The sequence below is a fragment of the Hesperophylax consimilis genome, chromosome 12 (genome assembly GCF_061612785.1).
Source record: "Hesperophylax consimilis isolate HC1 chromosome 12, BYU_Hcon_1.0, whole genome shotgun sequence".
Classification (NCBI taxonomy): domain Eukaryota; kingdom Metazoa; phylum Arthropoda; class Insecta; order Trichoptera; family Limnephilidae; genus Hesperophylax; species Hesperophylax consimilis.
Window position 1 is genome coordinate 18,112,905 of NC_142847.1, and position 24,386 is coordinate 18,137,290.

The 24,386-nt window shown below is 35.1% G+C and overlaps 2 protein-coding genes across 5 annotated transcripts in view; one reads left to right on the forward strand and one right to left on the reverse strand.

The window, feature by feature from the left end:
- The window catches only part of LOC149419264 (cytochrome P450 9e2-like), an 82,304-nt gene that overhangs the window by 43,527 nt on the left and 14,391 nt on the right, over nt 1-24,386 (reverse strand). The gene's annotated exons all lie outside the window — the stretch shown is intronic.
- The window catches only part of LOC149419267 (cytochrome P450 9e2-like), a 34,517-nt gene continuing 18,650 nt past the window's right edge, over nt 8,520-24,386 (forward strand). Inside the window, exons 1-10 of one of the 4 annotated variants that reach the window (XM_089638182.1) lie at nt 8,520-8,653; nt 10,021-10,262; nt 11,100-11,260; nt 12,130-12,273; nt 13,065-13,270; nt 14,238-14,466; nt 14,746-14,967; nt 15,690-15,784; nt 17,025-17,193; nt 17,285-17,613. In XM_089638182.1, coding sequence (XP_089494308.1) covers nt 10,039-10,262; nt 11,100-11,260; nt 12,130-12,273; nt 13,065-13,270; nt 14,238-14,466; nt 14,746-14,967; nt 15,690-15,784; nt 17,025-17,193; nt 17,285-17,454 — 1,620 coding nt within the window. In that variant the 5' untranslated portion in view covers nt 8,520-8,653; nt 10,021-10,038 and the 3' untranslated portion in view covers nt 17,455-17,613. Of the gene's footprint in view, nt 10,263-11,099; nt 11,261-12,129; nt 12,274-13,064; nt 13,271-14,237; nt 14,467-14,745; nt 14,968-15,689; nt 15,785-17,024; nt 17,194-17,284; nt 17,614-24,386 lie in introns of those variants that run through there. The other 3 variants (XM_089638181.1, XM_089638180.1, XM_089638183.1) reach the window with 3 other exon arrangements.

Sequence of the window (24,386 nt, forward strand, 5' to 3'; positions counted from 1 at the left end):
TCCTTATCTCATCAAATACACCAACAAAGCATTGGCCGTTATCACTGCATTAACAAAATAATAACAGTTCATTATGCACCACTTTGCATACAAATCAGTTCAAAAGTGAGTCATAAAAGATGGCTGCAAGGTAATTTCCCCTCACTCTAGATTTGGCTTCAATGCCAACAAAATCGGACCTAATGCTCTGTCCAGGGCTTTTTAGGCCCATGGAAAACTTCCTGCTTACGTCAAATACCCAAAAAGCCATTATAATTAAATTAAAAACATAAAAATAAAATTTTTCATTTTATACAAATATGCGTATAAATCATTTAAAAAATTCATAGAATAATGCTAGATTTGGCTACAATGTCATTTATACAAAATCACCCTATTTCTCCTTCCAGGGCTTATTAGGTTTACGATGGTAAACATTGCGCTAATTTTACCTAAATGTTATTTAGTTTACATATAATATGTAGGTACTTACGTATTGTAATATTACGCTTGTTCAAACGACGACAAGAACCAAATTTTATAAAAAAACTTTATGAATGATGCTGTGGCTCATTCTGTCTGTGCAGATAGAGAACAATAGCGCGTGTTGCTTTTACGTCCAACAGATGGCGCTGTTTAAAAACATGTTTTTACCTGTCGCAGGTGACAATAAGAGGTGTTATTTTGATTAGCCCGCTATTTCGGTAGATGTTACTTTTGAAACTGTCATTTTTTGACATTTGACAAGTAGAAACTACGCCATTAATAAAAATGGAACGATACACGCTTCAACAACGCACTGAAATTATTAAAATTCACTTGAGTGAATCAAATGCAAATCATCTTGAGTGACGAGGCCCATTTTCACCTCGGTGGCTTCGTCAACAAGCAAAATTGTCGCATCTGGGGCTCGGAAAACCCAAGAGTTATTGTTGAAAAGCCTCTCTATCCTCAACGTGTGACTGTTTGGTGCGGTTTATGGTCCGGCGGAGTCATAGAACTTTACTTTTTCGAAAATGAGGCTGGATCAACAGTTACGGTGAATGGATTGCGCTATCGAGGGATGAGTAATGAATTTTTTGGCCGGAATTGGAAGGTATTGATCTGGACAACGTTTAATTTCAACAAGACGGCGCTACGTGCCACACAAGCAACGAAACCATTGATCTTTTACGATTGAATATCAATATAACACCTCTTATTGGAAAACCCTGTAATATATAAAAGAACACGCGTATTCGAATGCAACGTTGTATCAAAAATTCAATGAGCTTTTGGGGACTTAAGATTTTAAACAAACGAATGTTTGTTTATATAGATAGATAAAATGAATTTTGAATATTTAGTAACACACTTACTTAATAACTGACTTCTTCCCTTGTTTGTTCCTAATAAAACCTGATTTAGGGAAAATTTTGTCGGCCACGGTCAAACAAAGTAGACGCCTACGTAGGTCACTGTTATCAATAATATTTGAATGATTTGTATTTTTGTGTAGCGCCGTTTTTTATGTAATATAATCTCTAGGACTGTTAGGTTTCAGCGGCAATTTATCGGCCCTGCCTATCTGTGATGGTGACGCCACCTACTGCAAAGTTATTATTGTAATATAAATTCATAAATCAGTTTTGGAAAAAAAAAAAAATTGTCCATAGGGTCCATAAAAAAGTGTACATAATCAAAAAATATGTAACCTAGGTATATATGAAATTGAATAGGTACTCAAGATTGTCTGTTTTATTTTTTTATTTTTTTATTTGACCTTTAAAAAGTAATTTGAGAAAAAATATCGCAGAATGTTTATTCATTGGAGCTAGTACTAATAGATCACATCGAAATTATTCAACCAAGAAGAGTAGGTACTATGTTAAAGAAAACAATTATTTTTATATACTCACAAATAATTGCCAAAGTTGCTTCTAAATTATGAAAAATCGATCGCCTATTTTTTATAATTTAAAACAAAAATAAAACGTATTTAATAAAATACTTCTATCAGTACTATAATACCCTTAGATGTGGAAAAGATCATTCAGTTTGTTTTGGTATTTTGGACTCAAATCCAACGTTTAATTTTGCATGAAAAAAGGAACGCACCCGTTTATTTTTTTCATTGGAATCAGTCTTTTTGTATGATGATGACTAACTTATATTATTATATTTAGAATTTTTTCAGAACTTAAAAACTTAAATAGTTTTTTATTTTAATATTTTTTGATTAGGTTTGTCAACAGTGATTCGTACCAAAGCTCTCGCAAATACAATTAAGTTTAACATGGTTGATACTATCACTAATTACAGACAAACACAACATTGATGACATAATGGATAATATAATGATAACATAATGGATTATATGCTTCACGGTATATTACACAACCACAAGAACACCGTAAATGTAGAATAATGTACAATGTACATGTATGCACCTACATGCAGAGATGTGCAAAATGGGTACCCAAAACCATTTGAAATGCAAAATGGAAATGGGTCAAAACTTTTCCATTTGAAAATGCAAAATGGTTTTTAGAAAAGCATTTCAAATGACTAATGCAAAATACCTATTTTCAAAATGCATTGAAAATGCAAAATGGTTTCTCAGGTCAAACAATTAAAATAATTATAGAATTTTTTTCATTTAATAATAGACATCAATGTAGAACAAACATATTACATCATGGTAAATCCAAAAACACCACGACTACAGATTATGAAACCACAAAAAATTTGCGCGGGACTAATGTTGCCAACGTAAAAACATAGAAACTGCTATCTAACATTTAATATTACAGCGTCATGGCCCCATGTTCAGTATTTTTTGTAATGGTATCACTCAATTGCCAGGGCTCCTACCAGGGAGCAACTTGACAAATGGAAATTATATCTCATAGCGAGGTTGAGGACCGACTATTCGGGGCTTATGAAAAAAAGACGAGTGGAGATAGTAGGAAGAATGTTGCAAAAAACATTTAAAATGGAAAATGCATTGAGAAAAGCATTTAAAATGCAAAATGGTTTTTAGAAAGGCATTTAAAATGCAAAATGGAAAATACCCATTTTGCATTTTGCATTTCTATTTGAAATGGATTTATTTGAAATAAAGCACATCTCTGCCTACATGCATACATACATACATATACACACTCACATATGCATTATATTCATACATACACTTGCATGTACATTACATAACAGTAATAACAGTCTTGTTGACAGATGATTTGAAGGTGGCCAATGATGACATTGTCAAATCAATGGAATGACTTTTACATGTCTCGTTAAAATTACGGCCCATTCTCAGTAAAGCTGAGTCATAACCCAGATAAGTTTGATATTTTTTTAATATTTAACGGAATATGATGAATACGTCGTGAACCCGTTCTAGGAAAGTTGAACCTGATTTGATGGAGTAGAAAAGGGCAGTTTATTAAAGCATCAACAATTTTGAAAAGAATATTTAGATCAATATTTAGTCTTCTCTGTTCAAGGGTGCGTACATTGTGGAAATTTAGTTTATCGGTGTAGTGAGGAAGTGATCAAGCTCGCTTATCACAATACGCTAGGTGGTATATAGAATGTTTTTGAACCCTCTCTATTCGCTGAAGAGTTAAAGAGACACTTATTATAAATTGGTAGAAATACGGAATGCGGGGGCTTAAGGATTTTTGTAATTAATTTGGACACTTTCATGATATCTGTCTCTTTTTTGACAAATTATGTGTATTTTCAAATTTCGTAGAGAACAATCCTCGTAGTGTTCAACCTCAATTTTTCCATCAATATCCGTTCACGAGATATTTTCGTGTGGTGACTAAACATAATATTTCAATTTCTTAAAAATGATAAGTTGTCAAAACATAATAATGTTACATATAGTTATTTGCCGTCACACAAAAAAATACAGAAATAATGTTTCTTTAAAATATATTGTGACAATATGTGATATGAATACTGTACAAGACAATATACCGTCCGTACAATAACTGTAGATACGAAGGTAGCTTGGCACACTTGTCAGCGTTTTCAGTCTTGGTAGATGTTGCAGAGGTTTGTGGTGGAGTTCAAAGCCACGATCAGAGAGGAATTTATTTCCAGATCAGAATTTATTACTGGCAAAAACTGAATTTAATACTGAATAAAAACACTCTAAATATTTCTTGAGACTTTGGAGACTTGGAGATGGTTTTTCAGGAGAGAGGATTCCCTTTCAGAGGTAGTTGTTGAACTGACTTTGTATGGAATTCGATTCTCTATTTATAGAACGTTGTCAAATTGAGCCATCTCGGAGGAGTTCTATCCTCTTTAGTGAGGAGAAAATGGTTAGGTATTTTTCCTCTCTGCAATTATCTTGTTGAGAGGAAAGTTATATTTTAATATGATAACAAAACAAAGCTGCTGACTGTAGGCCGAACAGATGAGAGTAGAGATGGCAGGAGTTCCACAGGAGTTACACCAAGGAGTTTGTCTACCTCGGGAGCAAAATAACATGGGACGGTCGATCTAAGAGCAAGGTTGACAGCCGTATACATCAGGCTAGGCTTGCATTCAATAAAAGGTCGAAAATAATAGAATCGAATAATATAGACCTAAAACTAAGAATACTCCTCAACAAGACCTATGTATGGAGTATCTTGATGTACGGCTGCGAAACATGGTGCCTATCCGAAAGAGATAAACGGAGACTAGAGGCTTTTGAGATGTGGTCCTATAGAAGACTGTTAGGAATTTCCTGGAGAGACCATATTACAAATGAGGAGGTTCTCCAAAGAATCGAAGGAGGAAGGCACCTGCTTAGGACCTTGTCCGAAAGGCGTGCAAGATGGATCGGCCATGTTATACGACAAGAAGGCCTCTTGCATGTCATAATGGAGGGTATGACCGAGGGGACCAACTCTAGGGGACGCCCACGCCGAGAGTACCTGGAGGACCTGCTGGTGGACGTGCGCTGCTCATCATATGCAGAAGTCAAAAGAGCCGCACAAGACAGGGAAGAATGGAAGAGGAGATTAGATGAAATTGCTGCAAGCCAATCCCAGGATTGAAACCAGAGAGAGACCTTTAACCAAGTCAGTTCAATCTACCAAAACCATCTCCCCCAGTCTCGTTTATTTATTTTATAAATAAGTATACAAATTTTCATATTGGGTTTGAAGTTAAATATCTTTGGTTTGAACATTTCCCAAAGAGTAACAAATATATTTAGGTATAATTTTTCATGTTATTATGTTAGCATATAATCATTTCTTGGTGTTGATATTTATTCCGTAGTTATATTTTGCATCATTTTTCCGTAAATTGAGTCTGATGATATCACAATTAGTCACATTTGAATTTGTAATCATTGTTTGATCAGAAATTCAATGGGACATGCTGGGCTGTCATTGGTTGAAGACGGCGGCCATCATGGAATTCCATCCGGGGAGTAGTAGTAGCAGTGGTCATTTCGTGGGTTGGTGGCTCCGAGTGAGGTGGTGGATGGTTATTTTCAGATGTGTTTCAGGTTCTGCTATTATATTGCTATGTAATTATCTTGATTAATCACACATAGCACATCATTTGATTGAGTAATTATGATGTAAAGATTTCCAATTGTGTCGGCGACACGGTATCAAGCGGTTTCGGGGTTTGAGTGTTCTTGTGATTTTTGCGTAAATATGAATTCTCTTGAAAAATTCTGGAGGTCTGGATACGTATGATACAAATACGATCAGACATGTGAACTTTTGCCATAAAATCACAGAATAAATACGCTAAGGCCACTCGTTTCTATGGCTAGTGTCCTTTTTTACTCTCATCTGAATTGGACTTACCCCAAAAGTTAGTGGCCGCATACAGACGGGGGTAAATTACTAGCCTGACGAAAATGGCCGCTGTTTTGTAAGGTATAACTATGCTGAAATGGAAAAAAATGGCCTGGTAACGTCCGGGCAAGCATGACAGATCCGCAGATAGAATTGGGTAGTTTTCAATTTGGGAGGCGGGTATGGGTACCGCCGCCCCGGGAACCTTTTATTGGATAACCAACGCTCCTGACTGGTTGAGGGAAACCTTTTGACTCTCTCTCGACTCACCGCAGTGGGAGGGATGGATTCATACGTCCGTCACTCCTGGACACATTGACCCTCAGACCTAATACCTTCCCAGAACTTTCTCTCCTTTCTTTCCATAAAATACCGTCCTCACAGCATCCCCAAAGATGTCACAGAACCTAAGGGATTTTTTTTCGTCAGGGCCTTCTTTAACTTATTGGCTACGTAACATAAAGTAACTATTATTTGTAGGTTCGAGTAATAAAACAATTTACAATTATTTAGGTACTCGATTTGTTCAGACAATTAAAGGGCCGATATATCAGTATTTTTAGAAAGGTTTTATCCTGCTATTTGACCATCATAAGGGATGTAGAATTTGATTGAAAATATATCCTCATTTTTATAAATATTTTTTTAATGCGAAACCGCACAAGAGACCCAACTGCTCCCAACAGTCTGAAACCAGTGATACGACCCGAATTGGGGTATGTTGTCTATTATTAAGGCAGTGAGGAGGGGAAGGAGATTAAAGAGGGGAAGATGAGGAAGTAGCTGGCTATTCAGATCTGATCACCAAAAACTTCCAAAGCCATAAAAAACGTTTCAATTCTGAATGGTGCGGCACCAGGGCGATACTGAGAGTATCCTTCACTCTTGAACTTGCCATATTATTTTTAACTAAATATGATTTTAATCAAATAACATTTACTTGCGCACGCCGGGCTTAGAACCCGTGACCTCCGGCTTGCTAGTCGAGTGCCTTACCTCTCGACCACGGAGGCCATCATATTCAAATATTTTTTTCATTTTGTCATGCAATTCGTCTATTTGGTGACAATATATCTTACCTTTTTGCCTGTGACGGCAGAACTGATATACCTATCGGCACGGAAATTACGGAGCCAAGCGAGTAACTAGGTTTCTGTTTGAATGTTGACACGTCATGTTAAAATTTCACAGGGTGGTCACAAAAAAAAATGATAAGTTGATCATTAGAGTCCATTAACATTTCATGAAGTGAGTAGGTACGTTTCAGCGAGATATATTTTAAAACTGCTTTAGTGGTGTATATCTTCCAAATTTACCAAGATATATAGATTTTATTTTATATACACCAAAAGTTCATTAAAAGTTTTCAACGAATTACGAAAAACGGTTAGTTTGTATTTTAAAAACGCTGGGTAGGTATAAATTTATGTACCTACCTACATAATTAAACTTTATTTGAATTTAAATCTGAAAAATATTAACTCTTAACAGGGCCCCAGATATTTGCAAGAATATAGGTAGATGTTGTAGCGGTAGGAACTGTCCGCTTACATAGCAAGACTTCTAGATACGCGTTGGCATCGAATTTCAGCCGCCACTCGGTGGATTCAAAGAAGCTGAGCGTTGAATTCCAGAGAAGCCGGCAGTTGGTTTTCGAGGCGAGAGGGAATCACATCGTAGAACGGGCTGCTTGGATGTCGGAGATTTAATATACGCACGTGAGACAATTTTATTAATCCACATGAATTAGACACAAAATCTATTAGATATATCACCATGTTTATAAATTCGTTTAGAAGAGTTTTCTAGACTGGCGCTCAGTGGTGATGTCTTATTTTAAGCTTTATAGTTAATATAATTTTACGAGGAAATGTCGTGGCCGAGTTCAAATTACGTTGTGCTATCAAATAGCCAACCACCCCTGATTTTCTAAATTTAAGTCTTGCTCTTGTAATCAAAGTTTAAATTAAATACACATTCATGTTATTATATCACAATTGATATTGCTGTGTCATCATTTCAATTCCCCTTATTGCTGCAAGCTATGGTGGAGCATATAACCGGTATACGGTGAGTTTAATATAATATGTGGTGACAATCTACGTTACAATGTAATTATAAGAAAAAAACAAGTATTTTTTTGTTTGTTATTTGCATAAATATTTATTTTTTCTCCTACCCCCCCTCCCCCCTCCACTCTCCGCCTTGGAAAATTTACTGCCGTTGCCCGCACAGGAATCAGCATTGTTTATGATCGGCATGAACCTAAAAGGTTAGGTTAGTTAAAAAGAAAATGCGTTTTAAAAGACATGTCACATTCCCTGTCTCATGAAGTACCTAAAAAATCATAAATTAACAACGTAAAAAGAAAATTGAAATAGTAACAATGATACCACTTCGCAAACATATCATTCCAAAAGTTTATGATACAAAATGGCTGCCGGGCAATTTCCCCTCATCATAGATTCGGCTTCTATGTCATTCATACAAAACCGCGCACTAATGCTCTGAACAAAGCTATTTAGGTTCAGTCAACTAAAGTAGTGAATCTAGCAGCAAGAACCAACGGACTCCACTTGACCAGAGTCATTTAAAAATTTATGGATTTTCTCGGTATTTAAAAAAATGTGTTTATTATTTTCGAGTGTTCCTGGTTACCCGGTATGTAGCCACTCTATCATGTACAGTAATTGGGTATCACAATATCAAAATCAGCAGTACAAATAGATGTAAATTTACGCAACGAAAAACATCGCTGTGTAGTGGAGTGGTTGTTGCTCTTGATTGATATGTTTATTAGTTTATCTCATGGCTCATCATACACTAGTGCTACTGTTTCAACTAACTCAGTGTTCAGTGTATATTAGATAGATGTGTTGTTCTTTTCTATAATTCTAGTATTTTTTAATAAAACTAATGTGTTATTTACTTATTAGTGCGTAGTGGATCTTAGTGAATTTAAATAAGGTTTTTCAAATAGTCGCAAATTTAATTTTAAATCTTCTAATTTTAAAACTTCTCCTACCATTTAAACATCTCTAAGCACTCCTGGCACTAATAACAACCAACCTTGAAATTTTCAGCGATATCGGTCGTCTACTTTTCGAGTTTTGCGAGCACTAACATACGCATTCTGAATTTTTATGTATTAACATTAGAAACCAATTTAATAGAATTTAACTAAACCAATTGGAATGTATTTTCTAATATAAGACTTTGTGTTGCCACAGACCTTCTATGGTGACCGGACAAATCATCAAAATGATAATTCATCACATCTTTAAAAAGTTATATAAAGGGAAAGTGATGAACCAAAAACTTTATTAACTGGGTTAAGTAGGTAAGGTTAGGTTAGGTTAGGTTAACTTTTTTTTTTCATCGTTTCTAATGACTTTATATCACTTTTTAGAAGTGTGTTGAATTGTCGATGTGTTGATTTGTCATGGAACCACCTTCTATACAGAGAAGTTAAAATTTGTGGTTTTATTTTTTTTTTAATAAGATATCTGAAAAAATAAATCATTTAATTTTTTTTAGATCTCGACAAAGCGCCACCTATCGGGTCTAAAACTATACTATATTTCAAGCTGGAACAAACCATACACATTTTACAATACTAATTTGTTTGAAAAATGTTGGACAGTTTCGGAGATTAGCGTGTTTAATAGCAATTAAAAATCTGATGGAAAAATATATATTAAACCCCTCGGACCTTGCGATATTCACCATTTTATTTCTTAAAGACGCTATTAAAAGTTCGGAAAATTCGAGTGTATTTCCGCTTTGTAATAAAATTCAAATCATTGGAATATTTCTGAACTTATCTGAAAAATTAAAACTGTTTTTGAAAGGTGATAAAAGAAGCTTTCAAATTTTATTGCTGGACTTAATATTTTTTTCTTATATTGATAACTAAGAACTTATATTTTTCTAAATATTATAAATTTTAATGCAAACATAAAAAACTTTTAAAAGGGGCTCACCTTATGTTTTTTAGTCTAAACACTGAACTAAAATTGCGGTTAACGAAATAAAAACACATTTTAAATCTTCTGTTGTTAACTTCTAAATTTGAATATGAAGAGTAGTTGAATCTTTCTAATACATAAATATCAAATTCGTGAGTTAATCAGAAACTCACATTTACATGTACTAAAATTTGTTCCAAAATTGGTGTCACTTGACGGTGCCACAGTAATGATAATTTACACTTTCTTGACAAATGCCTCCATTTTTTCAGATAAAATCTGCAAAAAACATGTTTTTGTGGATATTTAGTTGGACAGATGTTTTTCTCTTCCTGCTAGCCATAGTGGGCTTGCTCTATTATTATGGGACTTCAACTTTTGGTTTTTTTGACAAACGCGGAATCAAAAGCATCAAACCATATCCATACGTCGGCAATATGCTGCCCCTCGTATTGGGAATGAAGCATGTCAACGCCATTGTTGATGATATTTATTACAAATATAAGAATGAGAAGTAAGTTTAAGGTATAATTTAATCTTTAAAAAGTGATTGTAAACACTCAGTGTTTGCCAATTTAAATTGGGTGCACACTGTGTCGTGTGCACTGTGATTTCTGTCCATGAAATGCGTAGGAACTTTGTGGGTAGGTATTGTGCAAGATCTGCACAGGTGCCTTGTGGGTACTACGCAGGAACTTGAGCTTCGTGGGTACTAAAAAATCATTTGAGGACTGCGTGGCCTTTTTCATATGAAACTTTATTTTGTATTTGAGGCCAAAATAAATGACAAAACAGAACAGTTTGTTTTTATTCATTTAAGGCATAGGAATCATCATGTGCTTACTGTGGATTTTAACCATATCGTTGTGACACATTTTGCTATATTCATTGCATTCGTAGGTTGATTTTTCTATTTTTGTGCGCGGTGCGTGATGAACAGGGAGTGGAAAATTTCTTATAAATCTCACAAAGATATGAAAAGCGCTGCGGGAACTTTTTTACTTGGTATCCCCAATTGGAGTACCTATGTGGTATGAGGGAAGAGGGTCAGCATTTTTGCTGAAATGCTGACCGTTAGATTCGCCCCTGCAGCTTATTCAAAATAATGGAGGCATATAATCTAGTGCTAATCTGTGTCATTTTTCAGCAAAAGCTGTGGCTTAAATTTATAATATTAAGTAAAATTAATTGTTATTTAAAAAAAAATGACGTAGTTTTTTTACAATTCGTCAACACGTCAATACGTCGAACACACGGCTTAAAAGCCGTGAAAGTGATTACAATTATTTCTTGAAGAGTAATGCATTTATTAGCTATTTTATTTATACCAAACTTAATTGTTTAATTTCAGGATCTGTGGTGTTTACAATTTCACTGGTCCGGCGCTGCTCATCAATGATTTGGAGCTTATAAAGCGCATAACAATAAAGGATTTTGACCATTTCACGGACCATTTGCAAGTACCGAGTGAGGCTGATCCACTATTCTTTAATAATGTCTTCAGCATGAGAGGTAAAACATCAAATATACCTAACCCGTTAATTCCAAGTAGGGTACATAACATAACATAACATAACATAACATAACATAACATAACATAACATAACATAACATAACATAACATAACATAACATAACATAACATAACATATCATATCATATCATATCATATCATATCATATCATATCATATCATATCATATCATATCATAACATAACATAACATAACATAACATAACATAACATAACATAACTTAACATAACATAACATAACATAACATAACATAACATAACATAACATAACATAACATAACATAACATAACATAACATAACATAACATAACATAACATAACATAACATAACATAACATAACATAACATAACATAACATAACATAACATAACATAACATAACATAACATAACATAACATAACATAACATAACATAACATAACATAACATAACATAACATAACATAACATAACATAACATAACATAACATAACATAACATATCATATATCATATCATATCATATCATATCATATCATATCATATCATATCATATCATATCATAACATAACATAACATAACATAACATAACATAACATAACATAACATAACATAACATAACATAACATAACATAACATAACATAACATAACATAACATAACATAACATAACATAACATAACATAACATAACATAACATAACATAACATAACATAACATAACATAACATAACATAACATAGCACAACATGACATAACATATTTTTGTAAAATTCTATACAATTTAGGAGGCTGCTTTGAATGAGTGTCTAGTGATGTAGGAGGAAACGCGGTGTATACAGTAGGTACACAGGTATATTTGGGTTTATGTCTTAGGGGAGAAATGGCACAACATGAGATGCGCATTGAGCCCAGCATTTACCGGGTCCAAAATGAGAGAGATGATGCCCTTCGTCACAGAATGCTCCGAGCGTTTCATCGGCTACTTGAAGAAGGAAGTTGACTCAAGCATCGCATTTGGTGAGATTTAATATTAACTTATTCTTAACTAGCTGTACCCCGCCATGCGTTCATGTAGTTCAGTCTGTCTGTACAAACAGAGAAACTATATAATATATGTTAAAATCTCAAAGCAATCGGTGAAGAACTTTTGGAGATTTAGGATTTTGAACCAATGAGCATTTACATTTTATTTATATTGATGTTTTCTGCTGGAATTGTTGTCACTGAATTGGCTAAAAAAGTTCAGTCGGAGTACTAGTGAATTCAAATAAGCGGTGCAGCATTTTGGTTTGCTACGTATTCATTTGAGACCAACTATAGACCAATAGAAAGTTTCGGTATTAAATAGTTCACTAATATGGCTGGTTTATTCACTAATATGATAGTTCATATTAGTTCATAATAGATCACTAAAATGACTGGTTTATTCACTAATATGATAGTTCATATATATGAATATTTATATTTTTTCTTTCCTTTATTCGTAAAATATATTTGTATACAGTTTTTTACATGCTTTTCGACTACCACATTACCACATGTGCGTATTATGGTTATATTAGTTCATAATAGTTCACTAATATGACTGGTTTATTCAATATGATAGTTCATATTAGTTCATAATAGTTCACTAATATGACTAGTTTATTTTCATAATATCCAGGGGTACCAATTTTGTGGAAGCAATGTTTTTATTCATCTCGGTCATCGGAACCTGGGTGCCATTTATTCAGAATACTTAATTCAAGCGAATGGTGATGCTGTAAGAATGTAATACCCTCCACAGAAATCACTTTTGATTGTTTCAGGAAATAATTGCATGGAAATAGAAATGAAGGGACTGATGTCCAAGGTGACCAACGATGTCATAATATCCTGTGCTTTTGGTCTCCAATCTGACTCCTTGAACGACCCTGACAATAAGTTGTACACGATGACCAAAAAACTTACCAACATTGAGTTAAAAGACGCTATTAAACTGCTGTCAACTGTCATGTTTCCGCGTTTAAGAAAGGTTTGTTGATAATAATAATAATATTGTATGAAAGATTTTTATATCGCCTTTTTCGTGGGTATGGGCGCTTTACAAGTAGATTATTTTAACCTACAACTTGTAACGTCAGTGACATAGGCTTTACAACTAGATCTTATAACTTTAGGTAATATTGATACAAATAATATTTAGAATTTCTTCTATTTGAACTAATACTTATAACTGGTTAATTACAACTGACTTATAACTAGTGACTTACAGCAAGCCTTACACCTAACTAGTGACTTCCAACCAACGGCGCCGATCGCGGTCCAAATGTTGTCACCCCTTGTCAAAATCCATTAGAAGCCTAGGTAGGTAATCACTGTGATCAATAATATTCGGATGATTTGCATTTTTGTGCAGCGCCATTTTTATGAAAAAAATGTCAAGGGTGTTTTTTTTTTTTTTCATTTTCTGAAGTTTCAAAGAATAATCTTTAACTGTTAGGTGTTATTTATTATCAGCACCTTGGCGCCTTGGCAATACGGTGCCCGGAGCAGACTGCTCCAATCCCCCCAGCAAAGGGCCGGCCCTGTTAAATAAATTGTGAAATAACACAAAATTATCTTTCATTTGAACCCGACACCTTCGGATCGCTAGTCAAACGCATTAACCTTCAACAACGGAGGCCGTCGAGATAAAATGTAGACAACTCCGAGAAAACTTTGCAAGAATAAGTCAATAAACTTTTATTGTTGGCAACACACACGATTCCTCGCATGCTAAAACCGGTAAGTGTTTAAATATCTAAATATAAGTGTATACAGGTATGCGTTTTTTTGTTTGTTTAAAAATTACGGTATTTTTCCCTAGAGTACGGCCCTGGTTTTTGCCCCAGCTTTGCCGTGTTTTAATTATAACATGTGATATTACGGAGCAAAACAAAGGAAAGTGAACTCCTTCAAAGTATTTCTGGTTCCTTCAAAACATTAATTTCTGATTACAGGTCATTAATGTAAAACTGGTGGACGATAGCATAACCAACTTCTATCGGTCCTTGGTGATGGATATCATCAAGCAAAGAAACAAATCGGGTCTCATCCGCAGGGACATGATCCACCTCCTGATGATGGCCATGAAGGGATCCTTGCACGAAGAGGATGCTACGGAAGTCCCCAATGAGGACATTGGATTTGCCACTGTTCAGGAGGAATTGAAAGGAAATGCCATCAGAGGTAGGGCAATCAAACATTTAAATAGATATCCGTGGTGCAGGTAATCCATATTGCATAAGAACAGATCTCCATCAAATAAAATCCAATTAGAATCTAATAAGTACATACCTCTCTATTTCATGATATTAGATTGACGCCATACCAAACAGGTTCGGTTAGACCAAAACCATATCGATTACCCATCTCTGTGGTGCACGTGTCGTCTTGGACGCTTCCCCGTATATTTTTTTATATCAATTAGAAGTTAAAGTTATTTATTTGATTTAACCTATGTTTCAGTTTGGAAAGATGACGAGATAACAGCACAGGCTGTAGTCTTCTTATTCGCTGGGTACGAGGCTACTTCTACTCTGCTCTCGTTCATGTGCTACGAGCTGGCCAATAACCCAGATGCCCAGATTAAACTCAGGGAGGAGATTGACCACTACATTGCAGAATCCGGGGATATGATCAAATACAATGATATCCGCAGCCTCGCCTATATGGATATGGTCTTGTCAGGTTGGTATCCCTATAAATTATTTAGTTCCTCGGGGATCAATATTGGGACTACTATTGTCACAAATCTTCTGAGTAAAGGGCTGAGAGAAAAATCTCATCATTTTCATATATGAACTATTTATTTTCTCAAGGATCAGAGTTAGGACCACTACTGTTTAAAATCTGTTGAAATTTCAGAGCTGAGAGAGAAACTGTCAGGAGTTAGTGACTAACTAGCTAACTAACTAACTAACTAACCATCACGCCGTTTCCCCGCAAGGGTAGGCAGAGAGGACGGACCCCCAAACAACTCGGTCTTGGCACACACCTATTGCCTCATTCTCTTCTATTATTCTGACTTTTGACATGGCCCGACTCAAGTATTAAGTAATCTGATTCGCTTGATCGTGCCATGTCTTCCTCAGGCACACCCGAATTCTGCTACCATTCGCATTTGCGTCATGTGAGTGGAAATGTGGTATTCCCATATTGGAGTAATTTGTCAATTGTGAGGCTGGACGAAATGGTCGACGGGAAGAAGATAGAGAAGAGGCAAGATTGAGAAATAATAGTCCTCCCACTGGTAACTTCATCGTTTTAATTTCATATTATTGTGTTTCAAGTTATATTTCCTCCCGAAACACGGGTTATTCTCAACTAGGGAGGTATAAATTACCCTTAAAAAAAGTAAATCTTATTACTATATTATATATTATGTTTTATTAGGGGTATTTAATTTTCAGAAACCCTACGTCTATGGCCACCAGGGGGAGTCCTCGATCGTGTTTGTGTGAAGCAATACACATTACCAATTGAAATAAACGGCCAAACGTACACGGTAGGCTCGATTAAATCAATTATTTTTCAAATGTTTATTTGTCTCTACCTTTTAGTTCCTCAAACAAAATGTAATTATGTAAAGTATGTAGTTGTTTAACGTAATGAGTGTAAGGTTCACCGTAAGTTCTTGTACTTTTGAAAACTCAATTAAAAGAATACTAAAAAATCTAAAAGAAACACGAAAAAATAACAAGGACATAGAAAAAAAAGGATGGGTCAGTGGCTGAGTTGGCATCGCGTTTGGGTCCCACCCAGGTGTAGTGTGTCCAATTCCTCGGCTGGCTAAGTCCTCTACCACAACACAAGCAATATTTTCCGCTTACTGTGGTGGTAATAGGTAATTATAAAATATTGTCAGTTTATTCGTAACCCGGGAATGTTTGTCTTTCTTATATAATATGTATCTTATATCCACCACCGTCTCTGACCCCAAGATTAAGAAAACTCTTTGAGACAAAGCGTGCTATGTGGGTTTCGCATTTAGTGAGATAATGGTGGTTGGTTAATTCATGTATGTATTCGCTGCTTCTGTTCCCTGGCCTTCCTGTCTTTTTTTCTTGTATAGGATTGAACCAGTCTCCTCTAACTTCTTGATCAACGATTTAATTAAATTCTTACTAGAGCACTGATTTAAATTGGGAAATCCGAAATGAAAACGAAACAGGCACCGAACCATCCCTTAGGAATCGTTTTGGTTGTAAAACTATTTTACACAGAATGCACACTGTAATCCAGTGAAGCGATCAGTGGCGGCTCGTAACTTTTGGGTGTAGGTACCAAATTGCTAATATCACAACAAATAGCAATATTGATATTGCTGTAGTTAAAAACGATTTTTTTCGAAAATTCGATTTTTTGTAAGAAGATTATTTGGAAATCCGTGCGGTGAACGGCAAAACTTAAATTTTTTGGAAAATATCGAATATCTTAGAAATTTTTTTTTCTGCTAAAACAACATCAATAATGCCTTTTTGTAATATTAGCATAAAAGTACACACAAAGTCGGAAGCCGCCACTGGAAGCGATCCTTTGTCTTTTCCAAGAACCGAGCTTTCTAGTACCGCTGGCCATGTTCCTCTCCGTCCAGTTCCCCCGCAGGAGCGATATCAAATTCTATCCATAATTTTAATACAATATTTTATTATTTGACTTAAAATAGTCGAAATGTCGATCTTTACATATAATTTTACGTCCATTTCTACACCTACAAGATATTTATGAAATTTGTATATTTTAAGATTGAAAAGGATGACATGGTGTGGATTCCCGTTCACGCTATCCACCGAGATCCCCAATATTACGTCCACCCGGATAAATTTATCCCTGAAAGGTTTTCCGAAGAAAATAAGGGTACAATCAAGCCGGGAACTTTCCTTCCTTTTGGTATCGGCCCTCGAAGTTGTGTTGGTAGGATAATAATTCATTATTTGCTGTGTAATTATTTTTTTAATTAATGTGAATTGTGACGTGGTTCTTTCTATAATTTTATGCTTTTCAGGAAACCGGTTTGCCCTGATGGAAACCAAGATAATCATGTTCCACCTGCTCGCCAACTTTGAGATTGTTCAAACACCCAAGACTGATATTCCCATGCAGGTTAAAAGTCACGCATTTAACCTGCATGGCCTCAATGGAACCTGGGTGGGGTTGAAGAAGCGACAAAAATAAAATAATACACGATTTTGTATATCATTGATAAGTAACTACCTGATAAATATTACGCCTTTTAAATACGCAATAAAGTTCTTATTTCCTAATTTTTGTAATTATTAATAGTTCTGCGAACAGTTAGTAGATCTCGCGTCCAATAAAGTATTTTAAAAGTTATTTTCTCTTATTTAATAATTCAAAACCATAATTTCCCCTGAAATCATACGATTAGTAAGTAGGTAGGTACTTAGTTTTGTTATAAACTGTATTATTTTTTAATCACATTTCCGAAGAAACGTCAGTGACAATTCTTTTACCACAATATTGAAATAAATTCTAATAAGAAAGTCCAAATAATCACGACGATTTCACATTTGAAAAATAATCTTTACTGAACTATAGTCAAAGTTAGCCACCTAGTCAAAGTAAGGCTTGCTTGAATATATTTTTTTTTGGGTTTTCCAATAAGAGGTGTTATTTTGATATTCAAAGAAATTTTTCCCGTAAAAGATCAATGGTTTCGTTGCTTGTGTGGCACGTAGCGCCGTCTTGTTGAAAGTAAACGTTGTCCAGATCAATACCATCCAATTCAGGCCATAAAAAATCATTAATCATCTCTCGTTAGCGCAATCTATTCACCGTAACTGTTGCTCCAGCCTCATTTTCGAAAAAGTAAGGTCCAATGACTCCGCCGGACCATAAACCGCACCAAACAGTCACACGTTGAGGATAGCGAGGCTTTTCAACAATAACTCTTGGGTTTTCCGAGCCCCAGATGCGACAATTTTGCTTGTTGACGAAGCCACCGAGGTGGAAATGGGCCTCATCACTCAAGATGATTTGCATTTGATTCACTCAAGTGAATTTTAATAATTTCAATGCGTTGTTGAAGCGTGTATCGTTCCATTTTTATTAATGGCGTAGTTTCTACTTGTCAAATGTCAAAAATGACATCTTCAAAAGTAACATCTAATGAAATAGCGAGCTATTCAAATTAACACCTTTTATTGGAAAACCCTGTATATATATATATATATTATTGAGGAAAATAATTTCCCTCGTGGCCTATGTCATCTTAGTGGATACTGGAGGATCTCTTTAAGGAAAGGAAGGAGAGGAAGTAAAAATGTATGAAGGGTGATTAGGAATCTAGGGGTTAACGTTTCCAGGAGTGACATACGTACGAATCCATCCGCCAACAGCGGTGTAAGGCGATGGGTCGAGAGAGTTCGGCTGGAGAGGTCAAAAGGCCTCCTCAACCAATATGTCCGTCACTCCTAGACACACTGATCTTTATATTCCTCCCCAACCCTCATACCTCTTTGCTTCCCAGAACTTCCTCTCCCCCCTTTCCTTTTTAAAGACTTTCCACACAGCATCCCAAAAGTTGACGTAGTGTGGGGTTAATGCAAAAAAAGTCTGTCTCCATCCGGCCCGCTACGCAGCATAGTGAACCGTCTATAACAAGCCAGTTTGACAAAATAATATTATTAACTTTTATAGCATATTAAATGGTCATTTATGAAGTTTTATAATTAAAAAGCATTTAAGTTAGTTTTTTAATGACTTATAGCGTTATTTATGATTTTTGAAGACCCCAAAATTTTGGTTATTGTAGATCACATTTTCCAAGTGCATTTTGAATGGGGAATTATTATAATTATGTAATTGAAATGATTCCAAGCCTTAAATTAATCATCTAGATCAGGGGTGTCCAAACTAGATGGGACCCAGGGCCAATAAAAAAGACTAAATACATTGGTGGGCCGCAAAATATTTATAAAAATAAAATACTGGTAATAATACGTAATATCGTTATTTTATTATCTACTTTTTCCTTAATTTGTCTTTTACAATTCTGTCAACATCAACCTCAATACTAGTGGTAGCTAGGCGCAGTGCATGTTTAAGTGAAGTATCTGTCAATGAAGACCTGTATTTCGATTTAATAAACTTCATTGTTGAATATGCACTTTCACAAAGGTAGGTACTGCCCATCATCGAGCCCATTTTTTGCCCGAAATTCGTCAGTTTCGGGAAACGTTCATCGAGGAGCTTAAAAAAATCAATTCCTGTTTCTGTTCTGCCCTTGTAAAAGGGGTCTGATTGCAGATCACACAGTTCCAATTGATAATCAATCTTCACACTCGCAACTGCGATCGTTAATGGATGAGTAAAGAGAGCTATATCACTCTCAATTTTTTTAAAATCTGCAAAACGCCGCTCAAATTCGACGATTATTTCGTCCATGTATTTGAGGTGGTCCAAAAAATTACATTCTTCAAAATTTTTCATCTCTAAATAATGTTCTTTACAACTTGAAAAAAAATAAAAATCATTTTGTTGTAGAGACTTTTTGAACAATTTCAGTTTACTTCTGAATCCATTCACATTTCCGTACATGTTGGCTATATTGAGGTTTTTACCTTGCAATTTTAAATTTAATTCATTCAAGTGTTGCGTCATATCAGTTAAAAACGCAAGATCAGCCAGAAACTGAGGATCTCGCATTTTATCTTGTAGTTCACAAGTGTCAGATGATATCTCATTTTTTAGAAATAAAGGTATTTCTTTTCTTAAGGCGAAAAAGCGTTGCAAGTACTGGCCAGCACTTAGCCATCTGATTTCCGAATGCAATAGTAAATCTCCATAGTTTGCATCGATTTCACTTAAAAAGTCTCTAAATTTTCTATGTGTCAATGCCCTGTTTCCACCTCTAATCAAATTGGTTATCCTTATAACAACTTTCATAGCATTCATTTGACGCAAAGATTTTCCACACAAGGCTTCCTGATGTATAATACAATGCAACAACGGGCAATCAATGCCATTTTGTGTTAGAAGTCCCGCGAATCCTGTCACTGTCCCGGTCATAGCTTTTGCCCCATCGGTCACAATACGAGAACACTTACGAAATCCTCCATATTCTACTATAGTTTTGTTAACCGCTTCAAATATATCACTGCCTTTAGTTGTTCCATGAAATGGTATTAAATCCAGCATTTATTCCGTGATTGTAAAATCTTTGGAAATGCAACGTATAAAGATTATTAATTGACTGTCATCGGTCTGGTCGGTACTTTCATCCAAACATATTGAATAGTATTCGCAATCTACAAAGTAATCACATATTTTTTTTTGTAATATAATTACCCATGTCCTCTATTCGTCGCGCCACCGTTTGATGAGATAATGCAACAGATTCAAACTTTTCCGCTAATTTCGGCTGCATAAAGCGTTTAGCCATTTCAACTGCGCATTTTTTTATTAAAACTCCATCACTAAATGGTTTTTTTGCTCTGGCTAATTGTAATGAAACTTCATATGAGGCAGCCAAGCTTTGTTCATTCTCAGTACTTACTTTTGAAAACATACTTGTTTGCTGTATTAGTTTTTTTTTGTACTCAGCCACCATAACTTTTCTTGCTTCACCGACATGTTTTTTATACTTTTCTTCATGTAAAGAAGTATAGTGTCGCTTAACATTATATTCTTTACTTACAGATAAAACTTGCATACAAATCAAACACTGAATTTTATTGTTATTGTTGGAGATAAAGTAGTCTAACTCCCATTTCGCATTGAATGTACGATTTTCTTCACTTAACTTCCTCTTCTTTGTAGACATGATGAAAAGTTCAATATACTCAAACACAAAGCGAACAACGTAATACCAAACTTTAAAATAATGTAAAAGTCTTTAATAACCTGAGAGTAACCTTGCGCAATCAAAACTTTCATTGCGTTGAATGACAAGTGACAAACAAATGCCCAATGAACGATGCGCGGTAGGTACCTATTTTGAGTTCGGGGAATTCTCGAGTCAATAGTGATGTGAGCGACGTGATCGAACATACCCAAAACGTTTGAATTTCGTCGCGAGAAAAATAGTTTGCTCATTAATGTATTTAAAACTTCGAACAAAGAAGATAATGAACTAAAATCTGAATAATAATTGCTTTCATACAAAATGTGACAAGAAATAAATAAAGTAACTAAGTTAAAGCAATTATTAATTAAAATAAATATAGTTTAAAAAAACTAAAAAACACGCTTTTAAATAATATCGAACTAAAAACTTCAAAATAATTTTTAAAATAAGCTTAAAGCAATAATGAATGAAAAATGATAGTATTATTGTTAAAAAGCGTGGGCGCTTTGTGCCATATTTTTCGTATATCGTGCGCCCGACGCTTTTTCACAATAATACTATCATTTTTCATTCATTATTGCTTTAAGCTTATTTTAAAAATTATTTTGAAGTTTTTAGTTCGATATTATTTAAAAGCGTGTTTTTTAGTTTTTTTAAACTATATTTATTTTTCACTTTTTAGTTTCGTATGCTACAAAAGCGTGTTTTTTTAGTTTCTTTAAACTATATTTATTTAATGGTAGTTTCTTTATTACCGACTATGGTTCTAACAGGTAACTTTTATTCCGGAGAGGGAGCCTGAGAAACGGCTACCACTAGGGCCGAGGAAGGCAGCAGGAGAGTTACATACAAGCAAGCAAACAAGCAAGCAAGCAAGCAAACAAACATACAAGTGAAGTTAATATAAAAGCGTGTTAATAAAGTATTATTATATGCAGTGGGTACACCTACAGACCTCTTTGTAGTCGGTGTAACCGAACCGGACTTTTTTTTGAAGTCGGTTAAAAAAAGGTTCAATGGGCCGCAATAATCTAAACCGCGGGCCGCATGCGGCCCGCGGGCCGTGGTTTGGGCAGCCCTGATCTAGATCAAACATGCCCAACCTGCAGCCCTAATGAAGATTTTTTGCAGCCCAAAATGAAGTTTTCAGTTTTCTATGTTATGGATTTTTGTATTCATATAAAAAAAATCGTTCAGTAAATTTATCACATTAGAACTTTCTTGTTATTAGACCTCGGACTCTCGATGGGGGTTTTGATTTATTACTTGACGACGCATTTCGCAATTAATTCAGACCGGTAATTTTTTTCCACACATTTCCCGGAAGATCGAATGCAACAGACCTGATTTCAATAAGTGGAAGGTGAGTACAAAGTACACACTTATGCACGTGTATAGAGGAGAGCGAGAGAGTGAGCACGCCGGTTAAACACGTGCCATTTTTATTTCACCAAATGATTTGGATTAGGCACCCCTGCTCTAGATAATTGTACCCATATGAGTAGGCATAGATTGATTTAAAAAATAAATTAATAAATATCGTATTTTATTAAATTACATCCAACAGAAATATTCAATAACGATTTATTAATATTGCACTTTAAAATACGATTGCCAGAATAGATTTCTGCGATAAACACTTCGCCTAGACCTAGACCAACATCACCCTTGAATCCAGGCACTCCTGCTAAGTCACCAAACGTATCAAATCACTTGACTGACTATAGCAGAGCTATTCATTGCCCGCTGTTCCATATTAAATCGGATGCAACAGGTTTTCGAAAACGTAAAGCACAAAAAAATTACAGACAACAAACATAGGTAAATACTTTTTGCTTAAAAATTATATATTCTGTGGACTGTGGGAACCAACAAATTAGAAGATGAGGAAATCATGATAACACAAAAACAACAAAATACAGTCCTCCTCGGAACAGGAATACCTAGTGAGGAGGACTGAGAACAAACTACATCACTTTATAACTTTTTTTACTTAATATTGTATCATTTTTACATTACTTTATATTGCCGTTAAATAAAAAATAAATAAATTATTACAGACAGATGAAAAGCAAAACGGTCAAGTTAAAACAGAACTTCGCTACGCGCAGTCAATTGTAAAATGTTCAAGGCCAAAACATGGGTGACTTTGGTGAGATAATCTTAGTACTAAAAATTGTAGATTATGATTGTTTGTTTTCGCTTTGACGAAATTGTTATTTGTGTGCAGGACATAATGTATTTTGAAGGTCGATAGGTAGGAATACGTTGAGACCATTTATGAATTAGTCAATGGTTGTTGACTCAATTGGTTGGTTGGTCAATGACTATCTGAAGTTGATCTGATTAGTGGGTGATACGTCGGTATTAATATTGTGGCTATGACCTTCGACATGTTATCTACATTGTGTTACTGTTTCCGAATTTTGAAACAGTGGCGTAGCAGACGCTCGGGCAGACTGGCGACTGACTTGTAACCCGAAACCCGAGCGCCGAATTAGAGGAAATAAATGTATTATAGGTAAGTGAATTATGGTATTAATTAAGTGAAACTGTCACAGATAATCTTAGCTATAATACTGTATTTTTTTAAGTTGTTTCCTTTACGAGTTCATACATTTATATTGAAAAAATGTTTTTTTTAGTAGTTTCCATTTATATTTTTTATTGAGTAATTTATTTTATTATTTGTATTCTACTCAAGCGAAACGATAGGAAAACCTTCAATTTATCTAGAGCATATTTTTTGGTATTCATAATGTACACCAATTCGTTTTAAAGATTAATCAAAATATTGATTTAGCATTAAGCTTCGCCTTAGGCTTACGCTTGTGGCGATAAGGTTGCATTTACCACTTCACGCTGACCACCTGTTTCAAGTTAAAAAAGTCGCCAAAACAAATGTTTTATGTCATTTTGTAAAGCTCATATCGCGTCTCCAGCAATCAGGGTATCTAGCACGGTCGATCGATAATATCGATAACTTGTCATCGTTCCCGAGCACGACTGCAGATCAATAACGTACAAATAACAGTTCACGTCGAAAAAATTGAGAACACTTAGTTTTTGAGAACCATTGTTTGTTCGTTGGTGATCTGCAGTCATGCTCAAAACGATTACAACCGACATCATCGACCATATTATCATGAAAAAATCTTCTGAGAAAAAGTAAAAGGGGCCGTTCAAGTATTATGTAAGCACTATAGGGGGGCAGGGGGGTCTTTGCTTTGCTTATTTTTGATGACATGGGGGGGTGGGGGGTCGAGATAGTGATTACGTCAGCACTGCTCAGCAGTAG